General features: G+C 57.0%; 1 protein-coding gene across 1 annotated transcript; it reads right to left on the bottom strand.

Moving 5' to 3' along the window:
• Nucleotides 1–187: 187 nt before the first annotated feature.
• Nucleotides 188–27,966, bottom strand: TENT5B (terminal nucleotidyltransferase 5B). The gene is made up of 3 exons (XM_080379822.1): nucleotides 26,982–27,966; nucleotides 21,792–22,843; nucleotides 188–845 (listed from the first exon to the last, which is right to left on the bottom strand). Exons 1-2 carry the CDS (start codon nucleotides 27,156–27,158, stop codon nucleotides 21,824–21,826), a joined length of 1,197 nt encoding a protein of 398 aa, XP_080235948.1. The 5' UTR covers nucleotides 27,159–27,966; the 3' UTR covers nucleotides 188–845; nucleotides 21,792–21,823.

Raw genomic sequence — 27,966 nt, 5'->3', positions numbered from 1 at the left:
ACACACACACACGTACAGACATGGTCTATCCCGAAAAATTTGTACAAGGTCACAAAGAAGGCACAACTTGCACGTGAGTGCCTGCAGAAAATGGGTGGCGGAGAAATATTTGAGCTACCAGCATGACTTTACTAAGGTCATGTGCTGGGAGGGTTGGAACTTTCTCCTATTAATCCTTGTTTTCAAACAATTATTTTTGGGTTTGTGCTACTCGGTGTGGAGCTCACAGATGCTCTGATGCTCTCTACCTCCTTGATGTTCCCTAATTTCTGCCCTTTCACTAAATTGCTGCCTGCTGGATTTTTTTTTCCATGCGTGCACAGCCGTAATCCCAAGCAGGAGGTGATTCCCCAAGCCGGGTGGGGAGTTTGCTGCTAATAGCAGCTTACAGGTCTCAGCCAGGAGAAGGGACACGTTATCTCTCCCAAGCTTTCAATTAATAGTATGAAATGCACAGCTTGGGCTTAAATCCCTTGCTTTTTTCCCCTCCCTGGTGATTATTTGCAAATCAGCTTTTGACCTGATTAGAGCAGAACCTACTTAAAGGAACTGCAGGGAAAGACCGTAAAAAAAAAATATGAATCAACTTCATTAAACCAGTAAGACCAAAATCACGGAAAATCCTTTGATGCAGTGGTTCCTCCCTACCCTTTGGTCTCGGCGAGGTTACGGTCTCGTCACACTTTGTGTTTCTGCAGTATCTTTAGCTGGAACACCACATCCATTCCAATTCACAAGCTTATTCCCATTTTCCTACCGGATGGAGGAGGCTGATGTGGTCAGCGAGGCCAGGAGGGTCGGTGGAAGGGCAAGGAGGAGATCCCAGGTCTCCTCACAGCTCCACCCTGCAAAAAAGTGCACCTTTAGCTGAAATAAGGATACCTGCCCACTCTGGAATACGGTACTTGGGATCTCAAGGGGTGGGGAAAGGCAGTTAGGGTCGCCCCATCTCCCAGGGTGGTGTGTGGGGAGGGCAGTCATGGACACATCTGGGACCTGGGTTTCAGAGTGGAGGAGTAACAGCAGCTCCCCAGGCTGCTGCTGCAGTGAGAAGTGGCACCTTTCCACGAAAAAGAGTAAAAAGACAATAAAAGCTGGTGCCAGAGTCCCGTTACATGGTGGCTGCTCATGGCTGGGATAACGCCCTCGTGGGATTGCATCTGCTGCATGGGAGCAGCCATTGCCTCCTGCATCCGGATGAGTCCCTGGGCCGCAGTTTTGGGCAACGTCTCTGCAGGTAAAGCACCATCCAGTGACTCCTGCAGCAGCTCCTGCAAGATGCTCCCGCTCCCCAGCCTGCCGGGGCTCTCCGAAGGCTGCAGCGAGCCCAGTCCCCAAGTTCCAGGCTGCCAACGCGGCTGTGGGGGTACCCACGCATCCAGGTGGCTCTCTGGGTGGACAAGCTGGTCCAGCCACCAGCCAGGAGCCCCTTGCAATGCCAGGTGGGCATCCTGGGTTAGCTTGGTGGGTGACCTGGCCCCATGCCCCCCTCCACACCCCATACAGCACAGGAACCCTGTGCCACCCCCAGCCGATGCTGTCACGGGACTGCTCGTGCGTGCTGGGGACAGCAGCAAAGTCTTGCTGGAGGGTCCTGGGCCTGTTTGGGGGTGGATTTGGGGGGAAAACCCACATCACCTCCTGTGTAAGGTCAGAGGGAAAACGGAGCAGAAGCCGGATCCTCTGGTGCCTGCTGTTGGGAGCATCCCTGCATCCCCTGCCCAGGAGCACGGGGCTTTGCATAACCCCGCTCGCCTTCCTGCCCCCCTGCCAGCAACAGCGTTACATAAATAGCATTGACACTTGTTGGTTTTATGAGATTATTTTGGTACAGACTTTCTGGGAAAAAATAAAACTAATGTGGCGTGTTAAAACCTAAACCCAGCTTCTCTCCTTTCCACCGCTAATTCCTTTTGGGCTCGTTGCTATTGAGTGTGTTGGTGTGCGGCGGGTGCCAGGGAGGGTACCAGGGGTGCAGGCACCGATGGTCCCCAGGGCTGAAATGCCTCTGAGGGGCTGGTGTGAGAGGGATGGAGGGGGAACACAGAGGGGCCGGGCGAGAGCGATGGAGTGGGGGGACACAGAGGGGCCGGGTGAGAGGGATGGAGTGGGGGGACACAGAAGGACAGGGCAAGAGGGACGGCGGGGGGGACACACACAGGGGCAGGGCGAGAGGGATGGGGGGGTGACAGGGACAGAGCGAGAGGGATGGGACACACACACAGGGACAGGGCAAGAGGGACGGGGGGGGACACAGGCATGGAAAGGGGGACAGAGGGGGGACACAGGCAGGGCAAGAGGGATGAGGTGAGAGCGATGGGAAGGGGGAAAGGGACGGGGCGAGAGCGATGGGAGGGGGTACAGGGACACCCCCGAAGCTCCCCGGGCCAGCTCGCAGGGCACGGGTGGCCGCCGGGGCGCGCAGCCGCTCCCTGACGCCGCCGCAAGGGGGCGCTGCAGGAAGCGCCTTCGGCGGCGGCTGCCCGGGCGGCTGGGGCGCGGAGCCCGGCCCGGGTGTCCTCCGCGGGGTGCCCAGCCAAGCCTGGCCTCCCCCCCGGCCTCCCCGCAGCTCTGCTCTGCCCTGCCCTGCCCTGCAGCACCCCCAGCTCCCCCCAGCATCCCTCCAGCTCTCCCCAGCATCCCCCCAGCTCTGCTCTCTCCCTCGAGCATCCACCTAACTCTGCCCTCTCCCTGCAGCACCCCCCCGCTCTCCCCACCATCCCCCCAAGCTCTGCCCTCTCCCCCCAGCATCCCCCCCAGCTCTCCCCTCCTCACAGCCTAGGTTTCCCTGCACAGAGCTGTATTAACACTTAAATAACATTTTCTCCAGCCCTCCTCCTTTGTCTTCCTGGGACACCCCGGTCTCCATTTCGTGCCCTCCTCCTCCTCCTGCCTTACTCATTTAAGAGGTCATTACAGCCTTAATTAGGCACAGAAGGTGGGAATTGCCCTCCTGGCCCCTGATCTGCCCCTTCCAGCAGCTGAGCCCAGCCTGGCCCCCTGCCCCCCTGCCTTCTGGTGGGGCTGAGGGTGCCCACCACGCTGGGACTTTGGCCTTTTTCTGTCCTAAGGGCAGAGCAGCCGTGCCTGGGGTGGTGGTGGGGTCTGCAGGGGCTGGGAACACCCCGGGCATGGGCTTGGCTCCTTTTGAGCCCATGGGCATTTCCAGCTTCCCCCAGCATCAGCCCCGGGGCCAGGCACCCTTGTGCTTCAGCCCCTTGTTCAGATGTGCGGAGGAATGCTACTAAATCCCCCCTCTCAGTTCATCCCCCCATGCCTGCCCAGACCCCCCACTGACACTCTGCAATCCCCCTGGGGACAAGGAGTCAGTGTGGGATTTGCAGCTGACCCATCCCTTGGGTGAAGAGCAGCGGAGCTGGGGGATGCTGCCTGGGGCCATTTGGGTGACAAAGGTGGGCACTCCTTGTCCCCACCACCCCATCTCCCCCTGCCCCAGCACCCCCAGCCCGGCGCAGCCTGACCCTATGTCCTCATCCAGGGTCTTGCCCTGGCTCCGTTGGGCTTCCAGGTCTTGGGAGCCTGTTCCCGCTGCCCTGCGCTCGCCTCACTGTGCTAAGTGCGTCTTGGTCCACTTCTCTCTTCCCCGCTAAAGCTCTTTAACTCACTGATCTGGTTAAACCTCAGCAATCAGTTGTTTGCAAGTTAATGTGCCTAATTCCTGCCCGCCTTCTCCTGATGCCCAGCCTGCAGAGTCCCTGTGCCCATGCAGCCATGGGCATGGTCACATTGCCTGTCCTGGGTGGTTTTGACCACGGCAGTGCCACGTGGAGTGAGATCCCAGGGAAATCCCTTGGTTGGTCCTGTCTCAGCCCCAGGGAATGAGTGGCAGCGTGTGGCACAGGCAGGATGGTGCCCAGTGTCCCCAGCTCCGCACAGGCAGAAGCAGCCCTGGCAACAAGATGCAGCCAGAGGTGAGCTGGGGATGCTGCAGAGCTGGGTAGCTTTGGACCAGGATGCAAAGCCATGCCATGGGGTCCACGTGAGCCTGATGGGTCCCCCAGCATGAGGCTGACTGGCCACTGTTCTCAGGGTCCTGCCCCATGTGCTCCACTCCCTGGAAGAACTGGGATGAGGCTCGGCTGTGATGCCCCTCCTTGGCACAGCTGCCCCATGTTGTCCCCTCCTCCCAGTTTTTCTGCTCTTGGGTGGAGAAGAGCATCAGAAAGTGTCTTCTTCAGCCTCATCCCCTCCCCACGCCCCTTTTAGATATTTAGGTGTTGAGAAAGGTTTTCTCCAGGTATTTGAACCCTTTCTTAAGGGAATAATTCAAGGGAAACTGGGTAATTAACCCTGCCATTTGTGGGCTTGGGGCTGTGGTTTCTCATGGCCTTTCTCCTTCCAGGAACGCCAGGCTAGAGGAGGCCATTGAGCAACAGCTGGGACTGTCCAAGCGGTGATTTTCCAGGGTTCAAATATCTCTGCCTCCTGCCTCTGTCCCAGGCTTGGCTGAAGTGCCCCGCGAGCCCCCCGTCGCAGAGTGGCGTCTCTATTTTCAGCCCTGGCTGCCCTAATCCGATCACACGCCTCTGCCTGCACCGCAGCCGGCTCCTTCCCAAAGCCCACAGGTGCTTTATGTTACCCGCTCCAGCAGGATCCAGCATCTTCTCCAAGAGCTCTGTTTTCAAAGGAGGGGACTTTTCCTCCCGCTCCTCTCCAGAGCTGATCCCGAGCATCCCAGGACCTGCACAAGCCCCTCCCCTACAGCACCGGGGTTTCCCTACACCCACAGCAGCCAAATCCCGGTGGCAAGCCCTTGGAAGGGTGATGGAGAGAGGGCTGCACCCCAAAATAGCTATACAACATGTACAGCAAAGGGCAAGGTGCGGGCAAGTGGTTTCACCTTGCTCCTCGTGCCATCTCATGAACAGCAGGTCTGGAGGAGGCAGGAACAGGTTCCCCCTGCAACCCCTCATATATATAAAAATAGAGAGACATAAAATGTAACATGTGTATATATCAAAACCAACACCCCACCCTGCAGTAGGGATACACAGAGAGGAGACACCAAGGGAAACACACACACACCCCTTGCCGCGTGTTTCATTTGGCTGTCCCTGCTAATCCTCAGCAATCCGACGTGACGGGAGACCTGTAACCTGATCACAGTTCATTAAGGGGTTTAAAGAGATTAATTGTCAAAAGCACCAGTTATTGCTTGCAGCGCACACACACACACACACACACACGGCCTGCTGCCTCCCCCGGGAGGACCCAGAGGTCCCTGGACTCTGCACGCTGGCGTGCCCACCAGGATCTCCTAAAATTGCAGTGGCATAATCCTCAGTACTAATGAGTCTGGGATTTTGGGGTTCCTCTTCCAGCAGTGGGGGAGCAGAGGCAGCTCTGGGTTTTCACCTGCAAGATGGTGGCATGTCCCAGTTCCTGCATGTCCTGTGCTGGTGTGTGTCTGCGAAACAGGCGCCACCCTGACCTGGGCATCCATGACCTGGGGCTTGCACGCTGCTGTGACTCCAGGAGGTGAGGATTTAAGGAAAAAAATGCCCCAAACTTTTCCAGGGCTCTGTTGTTTGCAGGCGGGTTTGTTCAACCAGCAAAACTCATTTGGCAGAGCTAAAAACAGGATGGGGTTTTGGGACTTGAGCGATCCCAGCACAGGGGCACACGGTGCTGGTCCTGCTGCCCAGCCTCCTGCGAAGGACTGAGCTCCTGGAGCCCCATGAGTGTGCAACGGCAGAGCCGAGTGGCTTTGCCATGCCACAGGAATAGAGAAGGAAGGAATGAAGGGAGGGAAAGGAAAGGAAAGCAGCCCACAGCCCTCGGTTTTCTTCCCTCTCGCATGCCTGCGGGGTGGTGGACCCACAGACCAGCAAACTCATCCCTATGGGATGCTATGGGATGGCTGGCGCCAGGAATCCCAACCTCTCCGGATGGAAATAATGCCTGGGCAGGGTGCTGGGCCCACCACCCCATGCGGGAGCCCCGAGCACCATGAGGCATGGAGACCCAGCGTTATCCCGAGGGTGGATCAGCCCAACGCCTGCCCCGCTGAGCGGCCAGGCTGACGCTGAGGACTATATCGGTCGGTGACAGGCAGGAAAGGAATCCGCCGAGGGAAGCCAAGCGCAGGCTCCTCTCGGCTCTCCCCATCGCCTCGCCTCTTATGGAGAGGAGCAGGAGGGAAGAGGGGCCGGGAGCAGCTCCCATTATGGAGAAGCCCTGGGAAAGCCCTGGCTCGCACTGGCACCCAGCGGGGCCCCAGCAGCCTCCAGCCTCCCCGGCAGGACAAGCAGGGACAACATGCTTGGGACATGCTGTAATCCATGGGGACAGCCCTGAGACATGGCTTGAAGCTGCTGGACCACAGTGGGACGGGGGGTCCTGTCCTCGCCGCTGCCAGCTGGGGAGGTGGTTTGCCCCCCGGAGATGGACTAATTGCCCCCAGGTTTTAGGCAGCTGCCAGGTGTGCCAGGAGCTCCCCGTGCAATAAAGCACGCAGGGATTTAAGAACCAGCAGGACCACAGGCAGGGCTGACACCTTTCCATTATAGCTGATGCCTCCTGGAGAGGAGGAGGAGGAGAAGGAGGAGGAAGAGCTCACACCGGGCATTGGTGACTTGGCTGGGAGCAGCCAGGCCATTAACCTGGCCTCATCCCAGGGCTTTCTGTGCTCCTAATACCCAATTAGCACTGACCGCTGACGCTCAGGGGTCAGCCACTCTCTGCCAAGGCACGAGCAAAAGGTCTGGTGGGTGTCAGGGGGTACTCAGTGCCACTGGGGGCCCTGACAGGTTGGGGCTTTTTGCATGGGCTCATTCCCCAGTTCCTGTATTGTTTCCAAGAAAAACTGGGCGGATAGGGAGTGCACCACTCCCAGCACCCGGGCCTGGGAAATGGCTGCGGTGAGGGAGCAGCGTCAGACCTGTGTCATTGCCCCAGCGGTGTCGGGGCAGGAGGGATTTTTGGTCCTCGGCTGCTGTCTGAGGGCTGCCGGATCATCTCGCTCCACACAAGACAGGAAAAGATGCTTGGAGGTAGTGCAGCCATAGGGAAAAGTCTCAAGATGTGAAGCCGGGAGAGGCTAAATGGCAGGTGGGAACAACCCAAGGACAGCGTTGCCATGATGGGGGCGAGGGGCTGGGGGTGGTTTGGGGTGGGCTGCATGGCACAGCCGCATCATGGCCAATGGCACCAGCGAGGAAGGGTATCCAGCATCCGATGTGCAACGTCCCACTCCACCACCAGCTCGGTGCTGCCACTGCGCAATGCTGCTCAGCTTCACACGTGGAGGGATCTGGGGGTAGATTTGTGGTCCTTGGGGACCACGGGAGCTTTGAGCATCTTCGGTACAGGTGGCAGGGCAGAGCCCCGGCAAGGCCAGGCACTGGTACAGCCCGGGTCTGCCCTGAATGCCCCTGCCCTGGTGCCCAGTGGGGTTTTCCAGGGCCAGCCAAGAGTGGTGCCCCTTTGCCGGGGTGCAAATTAAAAGCCTCTTTGTGCAAACCTGAAGAGCATAAAGAGGCTCGAAACCTGGGCAGCTCAGCAAAACGACAGGTCAGGGCACGGCTGAACCCCCACAGACACAGCCCCGCTCTCTGGGAACCTCCCCCCGGAGCCGGGGAAGCAAATGCTCCTGCTCTTTCCCACGTGTTATTGTGCTGTGCAAATATTTGCTTTGGAAAGCGCTGCCTTGCCCCGAGCCCTGCAGCCAAGGCCAGCCCCGGCAGGGAGGCTGCTTGCACCAGGCACCAGGGATGCATCCTGCTCAAATGCAAATCCATGCTCTTTACTGGAGGAAAACAACTGGCCCGGAGCTGACCCCATGCTCCAGGGATGGAGCATCCAACAGGGACTCAGGACCTTCCTTGGAGCGGGGTGGGGAGATGCTCTCACAGCCCATGGAGCTTGTGGGCTCTGGCAGGGGGACCCTTCTCCTCCAGCCCCTCTCAGTCACCTCCACAGCAGGGAAATCACCCAGGGAAGGGGGCAGTGGGGCTGGAGGGGAGGTCAGCACCCCATTCCACAGCATCCTGGGGTGCCAGGAGCATGGGAGACCATGTGGGGTGCTTAGGGGTACAGGGTGTCTGTGCTGGGCTTGGAGCCCCCCAGAATCCTAGAGGATGGGCTGGCAATACACCTGCAGGGGGGGTAGCCCTGGGAATCTCTGGGGAGCTGCTTGAAGCTCTCGGAGGGAAATCCCAGCCCTTTCCTGCTGTTTTTCAATGCCCATTTGCTCCTAGAAATGCACTTTTGGCTGGTGGGCAGCAGGAGAGGACTTTGTGGTGGGAGCTGGGCACGGCTGGGGGGGCTTCAGGGCAGGAATTTGGGGCAGGGACCCCTGCGGCGGCAGCGTTCCTGGCTCTGCCTGTGCTCCCCAGCCCTGGCCTCCGCTGCCGGGAGCCCAGCAGCCCTCGGTCTGGGACACTGGCCTTTGTTTCAGAGAATAAAGTTAGCGCTGTTACTCAGCCTGTCGCTATTCCAGCAATTCCTGCCTCCACTTTCACTGGCAGTGGGGAAGCATTCCTGCCTGGGGGCTGCCAAGAAAAATACGCACCGGAGGGACTGGGACGGGGACTGGCAGCACCATGGTGGCAGGGATGGCTGTGGGACCGCGGCTCCCCCGGGATGGGCATCTCACCCTGGCTGTGAGGTGGTGCCTGTCTTGCATCCCGTCAGAGCCCATTCCCAGCACGGGACACCAGTCACCCATCCCATCAATGTGACGGGTGGCTTGTGGTCCTTTGGTGATCAAACAGCAACCGGAGCACACGAGGACAAGGCGTGTCACCTCTGGTGTGGCCCAGAGGTCAAGTGTTATCGCCGAGTGCCACCAATTTCCATGGAAAGTTTTGCTGATGCCAGCAGGGCTCCTCCAGCCGCAGCCACATGGAGCCACAGTGGTTTTTTCCTGCTTGTTTTCTGCCCTTTACCTGGCGATAGGCAAAGCCAACAGCCTGTTGCTGGGGTCCCCCTGTCCCCAGGGACCTGCCAAGTCCTCGTGTGACTCTCAACTATCGCCCCGAGTGGAAAAAGGCAGCTGCCCTGATAACCCCTCTCTGAGGGGCAAAACAACCATCCTGAGCAAAAGCTGTGGCCTCTGCCAGCTCCCACGTGCTGGCTACTGACCGGCTGCCCGTGGCCACCAGGGTGTGTGGGCAGGGGCTGCGGGCAGGGGCTGGGCAGGGCTGCAGATGATGCTGCGGTTGAGCTGCGGGGGCTGCAGTGAAATCGTAGTCTGGCTTTGCTGGCAAAAAGGACGTGGGAGCTTCCAGAGGCTGCAGTCTGCCGGGCTGGGGGGCTCGGCTGCAGGTTGCCTTGTCATGGCTGAGGACATCCAGCCTGTCTGCGGCAACTCCTCTTTCAGTTCTCGCTGTCGGGAGGATGGATGGTGTCTTGAAACTGAAACCCACCAGTGGTGGTGGCACCAGCACCCTCATCCTGCATCCATCCCTTCCCCTGCATGGGGGGAACCCTGATGGGGAGATTGAGGTACTACTAACCCCTGTCCTGGCCAGCACCTCCTGCCCACGCTGGGCTGGGGCTGTAGGACACATGGAGACTTGTGAGAGCCAAGAGCGGGTCCTTCTCCATCCTTTTTTGGGGGATGGACCTCTCCCCTCCTCACCCTCTCACCCCAGGGGGATGCCGGCATTGCATCCTCACCCCTTCCTCTGTAAATCCCTGGAGAACAGACCCCCTGGCACGTGCACAGTCCTAAAACCCACTGAAAATCCTTGTGAGCACCAGGACCCAACAGCTTTCATCTGGCCGACCAAGGACTCAGCCCAGGGCAGCACACCCGCAGCTGGGGCTCCGCGCTACAATGCCCAACCCGGGAACAAAGGGAGGCTGGAGGACGGGAACGTCCCTTCCCAGCCCCAGGGACATTAAACAAACCCCAAGAGACCATTCTCCCTTTGTCAGCCCCACAGGTCACCCGAGGTTTGATCTACAGCCCAGCATGGCAGATGGAAAAATTCCCGGCGAGGGTTTTGGATCAGGTCCCTGCCATTTTCTTCTGGCTGGGGAGCTGCCGGCAAAGCTGCCGGGGCGCCGCGTGCTGCGGTGCGAACCCCAGCAAGCCCTGCCTGTCCTTTTGAAGCCCCTCTGAAGTGGATGGAAGGGTTGTTTTTTTCCCACTCCCCCCCTTTCTGAAAGCTTTTAAGTCCTTCCTACATCTGAGGATAAAAGTTTGAAGTATCGCTGCCGAACCACAGGCGTGCTCATCAGCTCGAAGCCTGGAAACATCCTAAATTTAAGTCCAAGCTGCACCGTGGGCTCCCAGGGCCACAACCCTCCAAGCCCTCATCACCCGCTCTGCTATCAGCTCGGGATTTTAGCCCAAAACCCCGCTTGCTCCAAAATTCCAGCCAAAGTGAAGCTGTATTCCCACTGGAAAAGAGCTGCAGTGCCCAAGGGCCCAGCTGAGCCCGGGACACGAAGGGATCTGTATGGGGGAGGAATAGCCACATTATTTTCCTCCTACCACCCTGGCTTGTCAAAGAAGGTGGTAATATGCCCCAAAAAACGATGCAAAAGGTAAAAGCTGTACTTGGCTTTGCACAGCTGCAAGGTTGGCCCCTCCCCAGTAGAGCAAGGAACACAACATTCACGCTCACTGCAGCTTATGCACTTTAGGAACCCGTCAATTTAGCCTTATAATTGCATTCTACCCCAAAAGCTATTTTAATGTTGCTATCTCCCTCTCTTAGGCTTTTCTGATAACCCCAAAGTAATGTACATAAATAACACTAAATGTCTGTAATCTCCCGTCCTGCACACAGAGCCGGTGCTGGGAGAAAGCGGCCGGGACACAAAGGTTGCCGTAATCTTGAAATACCTGAAGAACAGGGCACGGAGAGGGGGATTTATTACCTGCTGTCTCGCTCTGCTCTGGCTGTGGCTGCCTGAGCCACAGACTTGCTGAGGAGAAATTAAAATAATCCCACCGAGAGCAAATAACCCGGCCCCGCCGCTGCTTTTGGGGTGTTTCGGTGCTGTGCTGGTGGTGCAGACGATGCTGCGCTGCTGGGCTTGGGCTCGGAGAGATGGGAAGGCGATTTTCTGGGCTCACCTTATCCCACCGTGCTTCATGGAAAGGAGCTGATGCTGCTAGCAGGGTCACCGGCACCGGACTGGTGCACAGCAGATGCTGTGGGGCAGGATCCGACCTCTCCAGCGTGCACAACCCAGCATGAGCCTCACACAAGGTAGCCCCGGCGCTGGGCCATGCTGTGCCAATGTGCCAGCCCATGATGGACACGTGGGGTGGGGTGACAGTAGTGACCCACATCTCCCTGTCGCCTGCACCATGTGCAGTCGGTGGGCTCGTGTGCTCCCAGAGCAGGACACAGCCCACACGCCTGTCCTGGTGTGTGCCAGAACACACGTGTGCACCGGGGAGGGGGCTCGGTGCAGCTGGAAAACTCATCCCTGCTCCCGGGAGGGGAAAGGCTGGATTAGACCCCACCAGCCTGGGGCCAAGGGAGCGGGCTGGAGCACAGGGACAACCAGGTCCTTATCTTGCTTGTCCTTATCACAGCTGGGTACACGTGCCCATCGCCATGCCGGGCACACGCTGCCTGCACACAGCTCCGGCCCCAGCCCCAGCGCACGGCTTGGAGAGGAGGAATCGGGCAGATGGGTATCACAAACCACCAAGTGCCTCATCACGTCGTTTTTCCAGCCCCGTGTTCTGCCAGCAGACAATTAAAAGGTCTTCCCTGGGTGTGACGTGTGGCGTGGGGACTCCCAAAGCCGCCCTGTCTGGTTTGGGAGGGCAGTGTTCCCCCAACACCCCCACCCGCTGCCAGCACCCCCCTCCAGGCTGTCCTGCTCGCACGGGTGGCCCGCTCCTGCCCCGGCTGTGACAGCAGGCTGGTGGCAGCTGCACCGCCCAGCCCCGCTGTGTGGCCAAAAAGGCAATTCCCACTGGGATGACACAAGCCCTGGCTGCGGGAGGCAGATGGAGTCGGGGTGCTGATGGTGTGCAGCCCTGAGTGTGTGCCGGCCTCGGCTGCACTCCATGTCCCTTCCCAGTGCCCAAACCCTTGTGCTGGCATTTCGGCTCTGCCATGCGGCACCTCCCGGCATCCCTTCCCACCAGGAAGCGTGGCTGGCTGAACCAGCCCCAGCACTCCCAACACCCCTGGAGCTGCGGCGTGACCTGGAGCCGCAGCTCAGGGCAGCCCTGGGTACTCCTGCCTGCTAAACGCCCTCTCCATCATCTGCAGTTTGCAAGAATTATCCAGCGCTCACACTGCTGCTCCTGCCAAAATGCACCTCTCGTCCTTCCCGAGGGATCTGCCCGGTACATGGACTCGCCTGTGCGGAAAGCCCAAAGAAAGCCTGGCTGAGGGCACAGCCACGCTGGGGGAGACCCCAGCCAGCGTCCCACCGTGCCAGGGGAAGCCACCATGCGGGTCTGCCCTGCCGCCTCATCTCGCAGCCAACTCCTCCCTGGAAATGGCCCCGAGAGCACTGGCCCAGTGCAGCTTATCGAGCTGGATGGGCTCCCAGCCACCCAGCCCAGCCCAGGCTCTGCCCTGCACTGGAAGGGCACCCGCTCCCCGTGCACTCGCTCCCCACGCACCCCAGACCCCGCTTCCCCCAGGCCAATGCCCCGCTGAGCCAGCTGCTCTCCCTGCACGGCAGGGCTGCATCGCAGCGCCTCCTTTCACCCCGTTAATCCACCCAGACTCATCAGAGCGGCTCTCAAGCAGCGATAACTCATACCCACCAGCCAGCCAGGGCCGGCACGGGCTGCCAACGGGCAGGTGCCACTGCCACCTGGGCAGGAGGGTGGGCAGGGGCTGGCGGTGGGATTTCACGCCACCCGAGCTCCTTGGGTGTCTCAGCATCCTCCTCTTCCACAGGGGCGGTGATGGAGCCGCCGCAGCCCCACAGCTGGCACGGGGAGCATCGCTGCACGGTCAGGTTTGCATGTCCCGCAGCTCAGGGCATGGCAGGAGCTAGGACAGACCACGGCGTGGGGCTGGGCTGTGGCGCAGAGCACTGGGCAGAGCACTGGGGCAGAGCACTGGGGCTCAGTGGTGCCCCCAGCCCAGCCCAGGGCGAGGGGAGCCGTAGGTCTGGGCAAGAGGCAGCCCCCGGGGCGTCCCCCCCCTTGCAAAGAGCTGATTTAGTGAGGCAGGTCTGGCTGGTGGGGCTGGCCCCCCATGTCCTCCCAGGGCAAGGGGGGACACATCCAGCACTGCCGCCGTGCCTGGTGAGAAACTACAGGCTGGCAGGGCTGGGGGCTGGCAGGGCTCTTCCCTTGCCATAAGACAGGCAGCAGGAGGCGGGAAGAGGGTCAGGATTCTGGGAAAGCCCAGCACAGTTTTCCTTGTAGGCAGATGTGCCACATCTGGAACTCACCGGTGAAGCCGGATTTGGGTCTGAGTCCCATTCCAGGCGTGCTCAGACCCAGGGCTGGCTGATGCTGGAGCACATCCCGCTCTCTGCTCGCCGAGGGATGTCCTGACGCTGGATGCTGGCGTGCAAAGGGATGGGCTCAGCAGCGACGATGCTCCTTTAGGATGCTGCAGGGAGGAGCAGGCTCCTGTTGGCAGCTCCACCGAGGAGAAAACCTTGCGCAGCCGATTAAGCTTTACCCCAAAGCAGCCTGGAGGCAAACGCAGGCAGCTGCTGGCCTGCACTTAGAGCAGAGTGAAAAAAACCCCAACCCAACAGCTTTGATCCCACAGCCTTTGGTGGCACGAGCTGGTGGCTAGGAGAAGCCCTGCGGCCAGCCCTGCAGCTTGCTGGGCTCGCCAGCCCCACACAGGGCTGGTGGTGTCTTTGCTGAGCTTCGGGGGCTGGGGGCAGTGGTGGGCACGCCCCCCCCCCAAGAAGAAAGGAGGAAAGGGAACGAGGCAGCAGCCACCAATGGGGCTAACAAGAGGGTGGATTTCCTCAATTATAGGGTAAAGCCAGTAATCCCGGCTTTCGAAGGTTTAAGCGAGCGACAACTGCTGTGGGATGAGCCTGCCTCCCACCCACGCGACAGCCCAAGAGCCCAGCGCCTTGGCTGTGCCGTGAACTGGGGAGCGGAGCAAACACGAGCCCCAGCACCCAAACACCCTGCAGCACCCTCACCTGCCCGAGGGTGCCTGGGCACCCGCTAAAACCCACCAGCTGCCCCGGGGGAGATGAACCCTCCAGCCAGGACTGTTGTGGCAGCTCGAGCTGGCAGCGTCCCCTGTCACCTCTCCTGGAGGCAGCTGTGCCATGGCGATGAGCAGCACGCCCCAGGAACTGGACACATCCCGGTTTCATGGGGGTCACTGCCCTGCAAGGGGGCAATTTCCTCCAGCCAAAAAGATGCCGTCCCTCTCGCTGGGGCAGGACGGCAGCGAGAGGGGCACTTGCGGAGCCAGATTTGAAACTTTGTCCTCCCCCGTTGCAGCCCCCGTCATCTCCTGAAAAAGCCCCGAATATCTCTTTTATTCTCCCCATCCCAAGGAGCAAAAAAAGAGGAGCTTGGAGATAAGAAATTGGGAGGGACTGCTGAGCGATGCGGCTCGGTCTTGGCACCGGATAAACCACATTCATCCAGCTTGGAGCTGGCTGGAAAACAGCTTGTCCCCGTGGTCTCTCCTCCTTCACCTGCCCAGCCTGGGGTGGCCTCAGGGCGGATGGGTTGAGGTTGGACATAAGGCAGCCTGCCTGGAGAAAACAAATCATCAACTGAATAACTACCGGGCAATTATTGCTATTAGCAATACCAACCGTCTCCAGTTCCCTGGGCATTAATGGGAGGTGGAGGGTACCCGGCCCAGGGTTAGGTCACCCGTGACGTGGGATGATGGTGAGGATGCGCTTACTCACGTTGCTCTGCACCCTCTGTCACGGGCAGCCCGGCAGCACCCGCCGAGCACGAGCCGGAATAGCAGCATCCAGCCCCAAATGGGCAGGTTGGGTTCAAAGGCCACCGCCTTCGGGAGGGCACGTTACAAAACCCTCGAGCTGCTTGTGGTGGGAGCAGCCCTGACACTGCAGAGGGACGCACATGCTCCACAGTCTCAGGGGGCTGTTGCCATGGGGAAGGGCTGTGACCCTCCTGCTTTCCCCCCATGCTCATAGGGATTTTTTGGACAGCAGCACTGTTCATCATCTCCTCGACTAAAACACCCCCAGGGCAGACATCAACCTTCCAGGGACCGATTCCTCCTGAGCCCCATTGCAGCAGCCAGCAAACCCCTCTGCAAAGGGGGATTTACACCCTGGATGCTCAGCCTTTGCCATCAGAGTACGCAGGGACTGTCTAGGGCTGGAGGGGAGGAGGAGCAGGGGAATAAACCGGCTAAACTCGTTACACTGGTGATATTTGAAAAGGGTGGTTAGTAAGTGGCATGTTAACATTATGTCCAGTCCTTAAGGAATGCATCCAGGATCCATTAGGGGAGCAGTAGTTAGGTGAGTCAGGCTGCGGACATGCGGATTTAACTGGGATTTCAAGCCCAAGCGACCTGTAATTGCGTATTAGCAGAGGGATGCTTAAAGTAATCAGCTGTTCCAGCCACGCCGGCCGGGTGGCTACAGGGGGGAGGGGAGGAGGGCTGGAGGGGTGCCGTGCATCCAGCCCCTCCTTGGATTACAAGGCAAAAATATAGGCCACGCAAACACCCCAGGGAACGCGCTGCTTGGTGGTTTTTCCTTTGAAGGCAGGGTGACACTGCTCTTGCTGAAGCTGGGGTTTGATAGTGGCAAGATAAGCAGGGTAAATATGCCGTGGTGGCAGGAGGGGGCAACGACCAGCCACCCCAGTGCTGCCTGAGCTGGTCCCCCGCAGAGCTACCCCGAAGAGAGGTGTCTCCATCGGTCCCCAAAGAGAAACCTCCTGGCCTGGAAGGGGAGGTGGGAACAGCTAGGACTCACTAGAAGAACGATGTGAGCTCTTAGGAGTGAAAATGCGTGTTCTCGCTTGTATGGGGAGAGAGATAACACATTACACATCGCCTTGCACCTCCCCTGGCACCGCTCCAGCCTAATGCCTGGCTCCAAAACCACGGTCCCACCTACGAGTCGTCTTCTCTCCTGGAAATGCCATTATTTCCCCTTGGCATCGCTGAAGGGACTCACAGTGGGTTGGGGTAGGGGGTGAAAGACACCCCATCCCCGGCCCATCTCACAGCTCAGTTGTGCAACAGCTCAAGGCTGCAGATTGACCTTTTTAACTCCTTCCCTAAGAAAACATGACTTTGCAACGGCTGTCAATCATTCGCCTTAATCACTGGGGATGCCAGCAGAAGATTTCAATCAAATTTGTCAGAGCCATCAAGTTTCTACAAGCTGAAATGGGTGGCCAGGCCTGGGGATCCACCCAGACGAGGGAGCAGCAAACCGACCGCAGTTTCCACCCAAGCAGCAGCCGGGCACTCGGCACATGTGCAGCTCGCTCCGGCTCCGGCCGACGCGGCCGCTCGCTCCTCCAGAACAGGAGCTGCAGGAAGAGAAAGAGCAGGGAAGAGCAGGCACCTGGTGAGCCGCTGTTAGCTTTCGCAAAAGCACGTGGAGTTTTTGGGGAGAGCTGGCCTGGTGTCTTAGGTGGAGCAGGCGAGAGGCTCTGCACGAGCTGATCTCTTCTTGCGGTGGCTCAGGAGGGAAGGGAACGCCTGAGCTTCTGATTTGAGGCTGGATGCAAGAAGTCAGAGGTGGGGGAAGGTGGATGACCCAGGGGATTCGTGGGGCTTCCCGCTGTGCCTCCTTGCCACTAGCCGAAAGGTCTGCACCAAACTGCATTTGCAGCTGCACAGTGCGAATGCCCCATGCACAGAACAACAACAAAAACAGCCTTTTAAACGCTCCTCCGCCTCCACACCAGCTCTAACATGAGCTGAAATCCTATTTGTGATAAAAAAGCCTGAACCAGAACCTCCAGCAGAAAGCAGCTGGGGCCAGGAGATAAGATAGGAGGGTTCAATGACGGAGCAGAAGTTGTACGCTGCATGTTTCTCACCATCAGCCTTCACCCCGGCAAGGCTCAGCTGCTCCCCGGGGCTCAGGACCGCGGCAAAGGGGCTCGAGTTTGTGCCATCCTCCGGCAGCTCAGCTCATTCCCAACTCCACTGCCACGGCCCTGCCGGGAGCAAACCGCCCTCCCAGTATGTACACATCAATGAAGCATTTGTCTCGTGCTTGGCACCAGGCGCCTGAGCACAAGGGTCCGTGTGCTGGATCGCCCAAACACCGCTATAAATGGCAAGAGGAGCCGCACAGACAGACTGTTCTCTCATTCTGCCCGATCTCAAATAGCAGAGTTAACACCTGCGCTGCCCCGGCGGCTACCGAGGAGGAGGGCAGCCGGGTAGAACCACCGGCGTGCTGCACGAGAGGCTAATTAGAGAGACCAAGGTACAACTTGAATGCCACGCTGGGTCTAGCTACCCCCCTGCACACAGACGGTGCCACCCCCAGCGCTGAGCCCCCAGCTGAAGGACAGCCCGAAGCGGGGGGGCTGGAGCAGGATGTTTCTTGCATTCTGAAGATTCAAGGCGAATTCCTCCCGTTTCGGTGAGCCTGGAGCTCAGCCAGATGTCCTTCCAGGAGCAAAGCTGCTGCGGGCAGGTCTGCAGATACAAGCACTGGAGGCGATCCTGCTGATACAACGCGGAACATTTTTGGATGCATCTCAAGGCATCGATCACCCACCAGCCCTTTGCAGAGGTGCTGCAGGGCACGCGCCGCACGGGCTTCTCCGCTCCTGACTTTGGTTATTTGAGCTGGGCACTGCCAGCACGACCCAGACCAGTCTGGCACAGGCGTAACACTGGTGGTCTAAATATAGGGAGCTGCTGGGGCAGAGCCACGGCCACCCCAACACGCACCTTTCCTCGGAGCAAAGCTCCAGAGCCAAGGCTGAGGGAAGCACTCGGGCACCCGGCGCATGCCAACACGCCCGTCGCTAGAGCCCAAATCTCACCCACCAGATACTCAGGCACATCCCGACTTGCCCATCACCCTCTGTTAAAAGAGAAAAATAATGACAGACTACAGGCTGTGGGAAAATATATGGTGTGGGTTTTTTTTTATTTGACAATTAACAAAAGAGGGATCCAAATCTCAGTTGTAAACATTGATAGTTCCTTTCTGATCACAACTAGTACTTTCCACCAACATCCTTTTGTATAGTCTGATCCGCTCCAACAATGACAAGCCAACTCTGTCAGGGCTTTTGCTGCTCTGCTCAGGGTCACAAATCCAGAGGCAGCTTATTCACCACAGCATCGACAGCCGTCGGCAGGACCGACCGCTGGCACTGGGAAGACAGCTGACAAGCTAAGCAGATACTCCAGAGCCGCTCCCACACCTGAGATGTGCTCAGGGAAGGCAGGAGCTTTGTGCTGGGTTGCGTGCCAGCAAGAGGCAAACAGCTCAGCTTGCTGCCAACAGGTTTAGAGAGAAATCAGCTCTGCAAAAGCAGAGTCCTACTCGAGCAGGCAATTACGGACATGGTCTTACGTGGTGCCAGCCCAGCAAAAACAACCCAGACCTGTTGGCAGAGGCAAGCTTGGCCCCAGACTGTGAAAGTTTGGAGATGCAGAGCCAGCAAGCTTGTCCCAAAGAGGGACTGGCACATCATTAGCTCAATTGTTGCAGCAGAACCAAAACTGCCTGTAGCTTGACAAGGGGAAGTGAAGCTTCATCTTAGGTTGGAGGGCACCCAGCTACAGGCAGCCAGCTTCCAGCCATCGCACAGGAATCCGGCCTGGACAGCAGCAGATCCAAGCTTTTTTGGGAAGATAAAGCTTTCAGAGCCTCGCACGCTCCCCTCTCCAAGAGCAACCCCTTTGCAGGTGGGTCAGCCCCACAAAATAAGCAAGTCTGAATTACTCAAGCAACCTTTTGCTGCTCATGACCATCAGCAGAGAATGAAGTCATGGAAAGCCAGCAGCAGCAGCGGCGAGTCTCCCAGTATCATCCCCAGCAGCAGGGACCTCAGATCACCACCACACCAAGCCAGCTGCCCCATTGGGTCACCCTCCCCCACCAGCAACTTGAGGAGCCACCAGGAAAAGGGAAGATGCACAACACTAAAGAACAAGTGTTATAAATAGAAGCCTCCCTCAACCGCAGGAGTGACCTGCCAACAGCTACGCACATCCCAGCCGCTTCAGTTGGAGGGACTGAGCAGCCTGACCTGCAAGGAGCATTCCGGCAGCTCCAGAACCAGGATCTCTGCTTGCTCCTCTCCAGGCGACCAGTTGGTTCAGAGCCTGGTTCTTGGTGGGAGCAGGGTCAGCTGTCTCAACACCATGCTACCCAGATGGACAAGCAAATAAAAATAAAATCCAACAAATTTGAATACACTGTATTTATTTGTAACAGATTCTAAAGAATCTAGTGAGTCTATGTCAAGCCCATCGCATGACAGGTGATACAGGTGTAGGAAAAAGACATTTAAAACAAAATCAAGTGCCATTCAAGCTACTGGAATCTTCCAATTGCCCCCTCACAGGAGGCAGCACAGTATCACTGCAAGGTCTAGAAAAATTCAGATTCAACCCATTCACAAGAGTCCCACCACACACACTGTAAATCAAAAGTGCAATCTCAACGTAAGTTGCCCTGTCGAGCTGTTGGCTGTAGGGAACCTTTTTGACATCTTACAGGAAGGGAGGGAATCTCAGTTTAGTGCGCCTATGTGTCTGTGGGTAAAGGGTAAGCAGCCTGTAAAAAAGCATGCTACATCTCATCTATGTTCATCCAAAGTTTAAAATGGCAGAAAAAAAGAGAAAGATCTTCCCTTGAAGCCATGAAGGTGGCATGCTTAGGATCTCAAAAGCAGCCCTTAAACCAGTTGTACTTTGCACTGGATAAACCTCACGCTCCCCCCGCCCAGGGATCGGGCTCTGGGCACCGGGGAGGTACCAGGCTGTGGCAGAGCCAACACGCCAGCCTTGGCCGTGAAGGCAAAGCTGTGCTACGGGAAGGCAGTTAAACCTGTAATAGCTACATCGTTAGTGACACTTCAGCTCTGACTAGATAGGAAGCAAAGCTGGACCAATTTCAGGTTGGTTAGTTCATGTTAAGTGCAGAGCCCCCAGATCACTCCCTCCCCACCCCTTATGCCCGCTCCACATCGCCCCTACCCCAAAAAAGGTAGCAATCTGGCTATACACATTCCGAGGATCTAGTCTTTATTAGAGCATTCAATCTGCCCAGCTATTACAGTTTTGTCACAAGAACAAAATAACCCCACAAGTTAAAGATACTCAAGTATGTCAGCCTCAGAGGAAGCACCACGAAGTCAGTGTTCCCAGAGCAGCATCCCTAGGAAGCGCCTGCTTGCTCGCCCACCTCTCCCTCCGTGCATAGTTATTAAAGTCTGAGATGATGTTTCACGAGAATGGGCATGGCAACCCAGGCACCTCCGTGAAAAACTGTTTGTGCTCTAGACACTCAACAACTTCAAAGCCACACTTGACTAAGAGAGCCAAACCCTCAAGACACAAGAGGGTTTGTTTAGAGAAGACATACTTTTTTTTTTCCTAAGGCCAACTGACTTTTACACACCTGCCCCCTGCAAGCTCCACTTCTAGCTAGAGAGTGAATTTCAAATGCTATCAGTGGCTCACATGTGGAATCACATAGCTGGGAATAAGTTGCTTCCGAAGACAGGACCTGCCAAGGGGCTGAGGGAACATCTCCAGCCACAGGAGGCTGGGAGAAGTCTGCCCATCTACTAGACAGACCCAGGCTCCAGCACAGCAACAGCTGGAGGTAACTGACTAGTGAACTAGTTGGTTTGTGCTTCAAAGGACAAGCCTCATCTTCCCAGATAACCCAGCTGGTCTCTGGCTTTGTGCATAAAAACCACACTGCATGCCAAAAAAAAAAAAAGCAGCATTTCAAATTCCCCTAGAAAATACACAATTAGATATGGTAGCCTGGGGCAGGCTCCTGGACAGATCTTCTGCCTCATCGTTTATGTACACGATTATTACATTTTGGCACTGCAGACTTGGGAGCTTGAGTAAATTCATATGAAGGTCCCTGCTGCCTTTTCTCCATAAAGCTCCGCACAGCATTTTTCACCATGCACTCCCCCCCACCCCAGTGTCCCCTGTTTTAGGCATTTACATGTAGTCATTCCAAGCCCACCCCCATTTATGCAACTCCACTTTGACAGCTATTTGCTACAGCTGGTCCTTCACAGGCAGCAAGCCATGCCAAAAAACCTCAGCGACACGTAACCTGCAAACCCATTCCTGCTTCAGCAAGGTTACTAGAAATGATCTTATGACCCTCCTGGCCCCCCTCCCCCCAACAGAAACATTTTTCTCTTTGAACATCCCCACTCAAGCTCTTGGGATGTCAACCCCCTGCAAAAAAAAAAAGAGGTTTACAGTACAGTTGTGTTTATATTGTTACAGGCACTTAAACAGGATTCTTTGGTCCTTCAAAGGAATTAGCCACTCTGGCTTCTATCTTCAGAAACCACAAGTCTGCACACCCATAACACCTCCCGCACTAAAAAAAAACCACAACACAATTCAGAACCATTTCAGGGCAGTGCAGCTCTACCTTAGCGTAATTCTACAATCTCCCCTCACACGTCCCCACCCTCCCCCATCGCCTCCAGGATTCAATAAGCAATCGAGTCTTCCCATAAACATCCAAGTCATCTAGTTTCCATCACACTGCACTTCCCATCACAGTGTACAGCAGACAGGCCTCATTCCAACAACCCCAGGAACAAGACACTCAAGCAAGAGTCCAGGAAGTTTCCTCTTGTTGCAGTTCTAGGAAGGTTGGTTCTTTCCGTTTTGCCACCCCCCCCCCCCCCCCTCCCCAAGGCAAGGAAGTACCTTGGAGGACAGACCCTGAAGTTCATCCTGGCTCAGTTACAGGGAAGCCACGTTGGGTAAGACTGATTGCAAGGCAGGAAGGGCTGCACGTGGGTGACATAGTAGTTGAAGTTTATTTCACTGACATAAGGAGCTGGCTGGTAGTAGCAGGTAACGTTTGTGACCGTGGGGATGATGTTCTGCTCAGCCAGGACTCTCACAGCCAGCATGGCAATGAGGTTCAGGGTCTGCCTCCTTTCGTGTCCCATAAGGCAGACTGTGCTCTCATTGACCACCCTGTGGAGGGTCATCAAATAGTCATATCTTTTGCTCTCCATCCCAACAAAGTGGCTCTGAAGGTAGCACTCCAGCTTCCTCTGCTGCTCACCGATGTCAGAGAAGTCTATGAAAAACCTGGAGCACATGTATCTCTGTAGTGCCTTCATATCAACTTCTGATTTAGGCTTAAACCCCCTCACCAAAAGGTTGCAGTATTTCAGAAGCCCCCCACCTCTGATCTCCTCTGGGTTCCTCGTGGCGATGACCCTGTTCCGGAGATGGTCCATTGCCTCCTCAAAGTCCCCGTACATGCTCTCCCCAGTGACCGTGGGGTGGAAGTTCTCCGCCATGGGATTCTCTGAACACTCCCCAAACAGCAGGAGCGAATCCAGGATGATCTGGAAGGAGTCCACACTGAACTCGAACTGCCGCCTGAGAGAGTCCACAAATTTGAGTTCCACATTCTTCCCGCTGTTGTTGGAGAGCGATATGAGGCTCCAGCGGTCTGTTTCATTGCATACCTTCACCAGCTTCTGCACATACGCCTCCTTCAGAGTCATGGGGGTGATCTTGTCTTTGTTGACACCTTCTGGGAGGAAGTCAAGAAGGCAATCCATGACCACATCTTTAACAAGCTGGAAGACATCTTCAGTCTTCAGATCTACACCAAAGATGAGATCTAGGTCTTTGTACCCCAAGCCACTGTCTTGATGCAGAACATGACTAGCTGCTGAGCCATTCAACCTTACATTATGGACTGCGATTCCTTTCTTCTCCAGGCGACTACGGACAACCTGAGATATAAAGAGAGTCAATGAGAAGCACGAAATCATTCTTGGAGCAGCCTGGTTACAGCAGCAGGATTCACTCCCTGCACTTATATGGGTCACTCCAGTGCAAGACAGTGAAATAAAATGCTAATCCATTAGAAATAGGTCACTTTGGAAGGCATCCAGAGTCTGGCCAGCAGCTGGGGGTGGCTCTCCTTTACTTATTCCCTCACATTAGAGGGTTCTTACTGCACATGAACAGCTGTTTCTGCTTCCAGTACAGCTGTTTGCTCTTCCCTTCCTTCCCCCCCAAAGCAGAGAGCTTACCCAAACCCATTCTCTGGGCTGGTCCCTGGCCCCTTCACCCCCCTCCACGGTTGCAGCCAGCCTTCCCAACCATCCAGCTAAGACCTGCTGATCCAAAAAGGACTCCAAATACAACACGGCAGCACAGTCTGCAGCAGTCGCTGTTGATTTAATCAGGGTGGCTCGCTCCTTTTAGCCATCCCCTTTGCCTGTCAAGATTCATTAAAGGCAAATCAAGATGTCAGGACTGCTCAAAAGCCCCAGCCAGGCGTATGCAAGTTCATGTCCTAACTAGTAAGTGTATCCTAACAATTTCCAGTGTGTCAGAGCTTCGTGCTGAACTTGGCATGCTATCAAGCACAAGAGGCAGCTTTCATCTTACGGGTGTTACTCCAGCGATTTTAATGCTGCCTGCTCAGTCCTGGCACACCCACCAGTCCCTCCAAAGCTTTGTTCATTTAGAGTGAAGCTGAATCACTTGCCTGATTACTTAACATGCAGGAGGCTGAAATAACCCCAAGACCATAAAATAAACTATCTGGACACCAGCTTGTAATTTGAGTTTAACTGAGCTCAAAGATCCCAGGAAGATTAAGCTCACATCTTCCACCAGAAGCTCTTCCCATCTCTCATCCTGCTTGCATGTTTATCTCAGCAATTACCCCCTGTCCAATGAGTCCCAGCTAGCCAGCCGGCTCACCCAGTGCTTGAAGCAAGGCTAGAGCTTGAAAGAGCCAAAGCTTGGGATACAAATGGACAAATTATATCCCTAGAAGCCAGTCTGGCTGGGCTATTCAGCCCTGCGAGGCTGTCCTAGTTTGAGAGGCCCCACTAGAAGTCAAACCTCTATCAGAGGAGCCAAAACCCCCACTTGGGTGACATGGCCCTGAGCAGACAGTTCTGGGGGACATCAGAGCATTGCAGCTCCAGCTATAAAACTGCCCCTCCACAAGGTCTGTTTAGAAACAGTACATGAAAGGCAAAGGACTGCAGTATGCCACCCCCTCAGCACATCAGGGACCTCTTGGTGACCAAGCTGAGGGGCTATGCCAGCGAGCTTCTGCTGCCCTTGCCAACAGAAGATATCTTGGTACAAGTTGATGAATGTTTTTAAACTTGGAGGTTGTTAAATCTCATGATGCAGCTTCTCTGCTGGCGTTTCCCCTATTACTCCTGTGTGCCCAGGCTCCTTGCCAACCCAATGGTGACAGTCACATGTCAGGCAACAGTTAACCAGTGAGCTATTCACCATCAGAAGTCCCAAGTCCCCACCAGCACATCCAACTCAGCCATGAAAACAGTTGTTTTCAACGGCAGATAGTCTGAAAACTGAATATACCCCTAGTAGTGACACAGGGTTATTCCCCCTTATAGAACAAACATCACGCAGCGATCCAGGAGAGCTCCTGGTTGTGCATTTGTTGCCAACAGATCAGTCACTGGAGTCACTCACCCAAGGCACAGGTCCAGCACTACTTGTGGAGCTAAGAGTTTTGTGCTATTAGGCTTAGAGAGACAAGATTAGGTCACAAAAGTGTTAGATGCACAGCTAGGACCAGTGCTTGGAGAAGATCTCATTCCAGATTAATTTCCTGGCTCCAAAGAACATCTGCTTAACCCCTTTCAGGGCACAGCTCAGGACCCGCAGCATTTCAGACCCATAAGCTTCTTCAGGCTTACTGGAGCTGCCCAGGTTTACAGGTGCAGCCTGTGTGTATGTAGAAAGGGGGGGGAATAATTCAACTGCTCAAATCAGTCTTGTCCCAAATCACCCAGAAAAGCTCCAGCCTGCAGAGCACCTTGCTGCTTCCCCGAGCGCAGCAGCCTGCCAGTCTTAACCTGAAGCACATCTCCCCGACTGCAGCCAGTGGGTTCAGGTATGTGTTTTCCCCAGAGGGTTGGATATTTAGAGGGTTAGGCAGCTGCTGACCTGCTTCCCAAAACAGCACCTCACGTTACGTGTGGTTCAGATAATTGACTCTGACAGCCAGGCAGGCGCAAACCCTGCCTGCGTCCTGACCTGCCGCTTCCCACCTCCCACAACAACAAGAGCACGCAACAAATAACTGCCTTTTAGGTTACTTGTTTCAGATTAGTCAGCCCTAAATACAGGGTCTGCCAGCGCGGTTGGTCAGAATTACAGCCCTCAGTTATTTAGTGTTTGAAGTTGCTAGTGGCAACATCCTTTTCAGCAACTCCGACACCTTCAGTTTCGTGGAACCAAACAGTAATAAGTGGTGGAACATTTGATGCTGCCACCGCACCGGGTTTTAACAGCGCCGAGCTTCGCTGGCCTTGCACAACCCAAGGGCAGTGCCCTGACAGTAGCTCCCGCCTGCCGTTCAGGTTAAAGCTTCATGCAGCCAATATTTAGCACTTCTGCCCCCAACAGATGCTGCAGGGACTCGAGGAACTTGCCATCAGCTGAGGCTTTCATACAGCCCAGTGTCTTTCAAATGTCACCTCTGCATTTTCCAGGCTTAGGTAGAAATGTTTCTCAAGCAGCTGAGGCTTCAAAATCCCAGTGATTAGTTTATTGTGAAAGCCAGTTTGGTTTTAGCTTTGTGAATAGCCTTTTTAATTAGAAGCTAACATGCCCGATTTTACATTTGATGAGTCATTACTGAGGAATGAAGTTGCCTCCCAAAAATGAATATGCATCAGCTTATTCGAACTACATTGTTAGTTTAATATTAAACACAGTTATTACTTTATGGTTAAGCTAACAGGAACTCTTTAACGAGATGAAGTCTCAGGCAGACTCTGGAGGATATGCTCAGCATGACAGAATCAAAGGACACTGACATTTGATCTAGCATTTAAATTAATAACCACCTCTCCCACCACACAAGCCCAACATGTCCACCAGCACGAAGCCATTTCACAGGAGCAGCTCCCCCACGCTGTCTCAGCCCCCCCCCCGATTTCACAGCTCTCAGGGCACCAAATCAACCCAAACCCAGCAAGAAGAGGGCAGGAAGAAGCAAAGCAGGATTCATGCCACAGCTGCGGCACCTCCAGGGATCGGGCATGAATTTTAAACGCATTTGATTATTCCCCACCCCCACCAAGAACGGTGTTTGCAGCAGGGTCCTACCAGATGCACCCTCCTGCTGCAGGGGGGCAGGCAGCAACCAGCACCCCCAGCACCCCTCCCAGCGTTACCCCCTCCGGGGGGGGACACCCCGGAGCGCTGCCCGTGGGGGCGGAGGCTGCCCGGCCAGGCTGGCCCGGGGCCCGGCCACTGCCGCCTCAGCATTTTTATTTTCTCCCTGACCCCCCGCGGGAGCAGGGCAGAGTCCAACGGGGCAGCGGAGGGCGGCCAGTGTCATCCCCCCGCCCCACGCATCCCAGGGGGGCCAGCGGGGCCTGTGCCTCCCCTCCCCCAGCACAGCCTGTGTGTCCCCCAGCCCCAGGCACCAGCCAGGGCCTGTGCCCACCCCCCCCAGCCCCAGGCACACCGGGGGGCCAGCGCAGCCTGTGCCCCACCCCCCCCGCCAAACCCAGAGCCCAGTGCGGCCTGTGCACCCCCAGCCCCAGGCACGCCGGGGCCCAGCACAGCCTGTGCCCCGCCCCCCAGCTCCAGGCACCGGCCGGGTCCTGGGCCCCCCCCTCCAGCCCCGGGGCCCAGAGCAGCCTGTGCAGTTGCACCCCCTTCAGCTCTGGGCAGCCCCCAGGGTCTGTGGCCCCCCACCAGCGCCGGGGCCCAGCGCGGCCTGTACCACCCCTCTAGCCTCCGGCACCGGCCGGGGCCTGCACCACCCCTCCAGCCCCAGGCACCCCCAGGCCCAGCGTGGCCTGTGCCCCCCCCTCCAGCCGCAGGCACACGCTGGGGCCTGTGCCCCCCGGGCCTCACCTGGACGATGGTGCGGGGCCGCACCGAGAGCGTGGGGAAGTTGCCGCGGCCGTGGATGGGCACGGCCTCGCCCAGGATCTGGTCCAGCCGCTGCACCTGCTCCCACGTCAGGACGCTGAAGCGGCCGCCGCGCTGCTCCGAGCCGCCCGGAGCGGGCCCCGCTGCCGCCGCCAGCATCGTCCCCCTCGCGCCCGACCGGCCACCGGAAGAGAAGCCCAAGTCACCCGGAAACGGCCCGGAAACCAGCCGGAAGTGCCGAGTTCGTAAGGGAAACAGGAGGAAAATTAAAAAAAACAAACAAACAAACAAAAAAAACCTGTTTCTGAGGGGTGCTGCCCGCGGGGCGGAGGCGGGGAGGCGCGGTCGGTGCCCGGAGGGGACGCTGAAACGAACGGGCCCGCACCGCTCCCCGCCCGCCACCGGCTCCGCCGAGCGATGCGCTCGTCTGCGCCCGCCGCTACCTTATATAGTGCCCCCGGCCGCGGCCCCATTGGCCCGGCCCCGCCGCCAATCCCGGCCCGGTCTCGTCGCCTCTCCGGCGCTTTCATAGGTCCAGGGTGAAAAGTGGGGCTGGGCTGGGCGCCAATCAGAAGGGGCGAGTAGGGAAAGAGGCGGGGAGAAGGGTAGACTGGGCGGGACAGGCCGGGGAGCCCCGCCCCTCCTACGCGGCCCCCGGCGTGCGGGAATCCCGGCGCTGATTGGTCAGGACGGGGCGCGCCTTAAAGGGACACCCCACTCGTGCCCCATTGATGCCCCACTGATGCTTCATTGATGTCCCACGGATGCCCCACTGGTGCCCCATTGATACCCCACTGGTGGCTCACTGACCCTCATTTGTACACCATGGTCTGACGCCCCGCAGCCCAATGCCCCCCTGCCTGACATGCCCAACCCAGGGCCCTCTCTCCTTGGCCAGCAGCCCCCCAGGGACCCACCCACCAGAGCAGGGAGCTCTGGCACCCAGGAGACACAGGGTCACACCACG

This window comes from Falco punctatus (assembly GCF_963210335.1).
Source record: "Falco punctatus genome assembly, chromosome: 3".
NCBI classification, from domain to species: domain Eukaryota; kingdom Metazoa; phylum Chordata; class Aves; order Falconiformes; family Falconidae; genus Falco; species Falco punctatus.
Note: the sequence above shows the minus strand (reverse complement) of the source record. Positions and strands in the feature narration are given on the sequence as shown.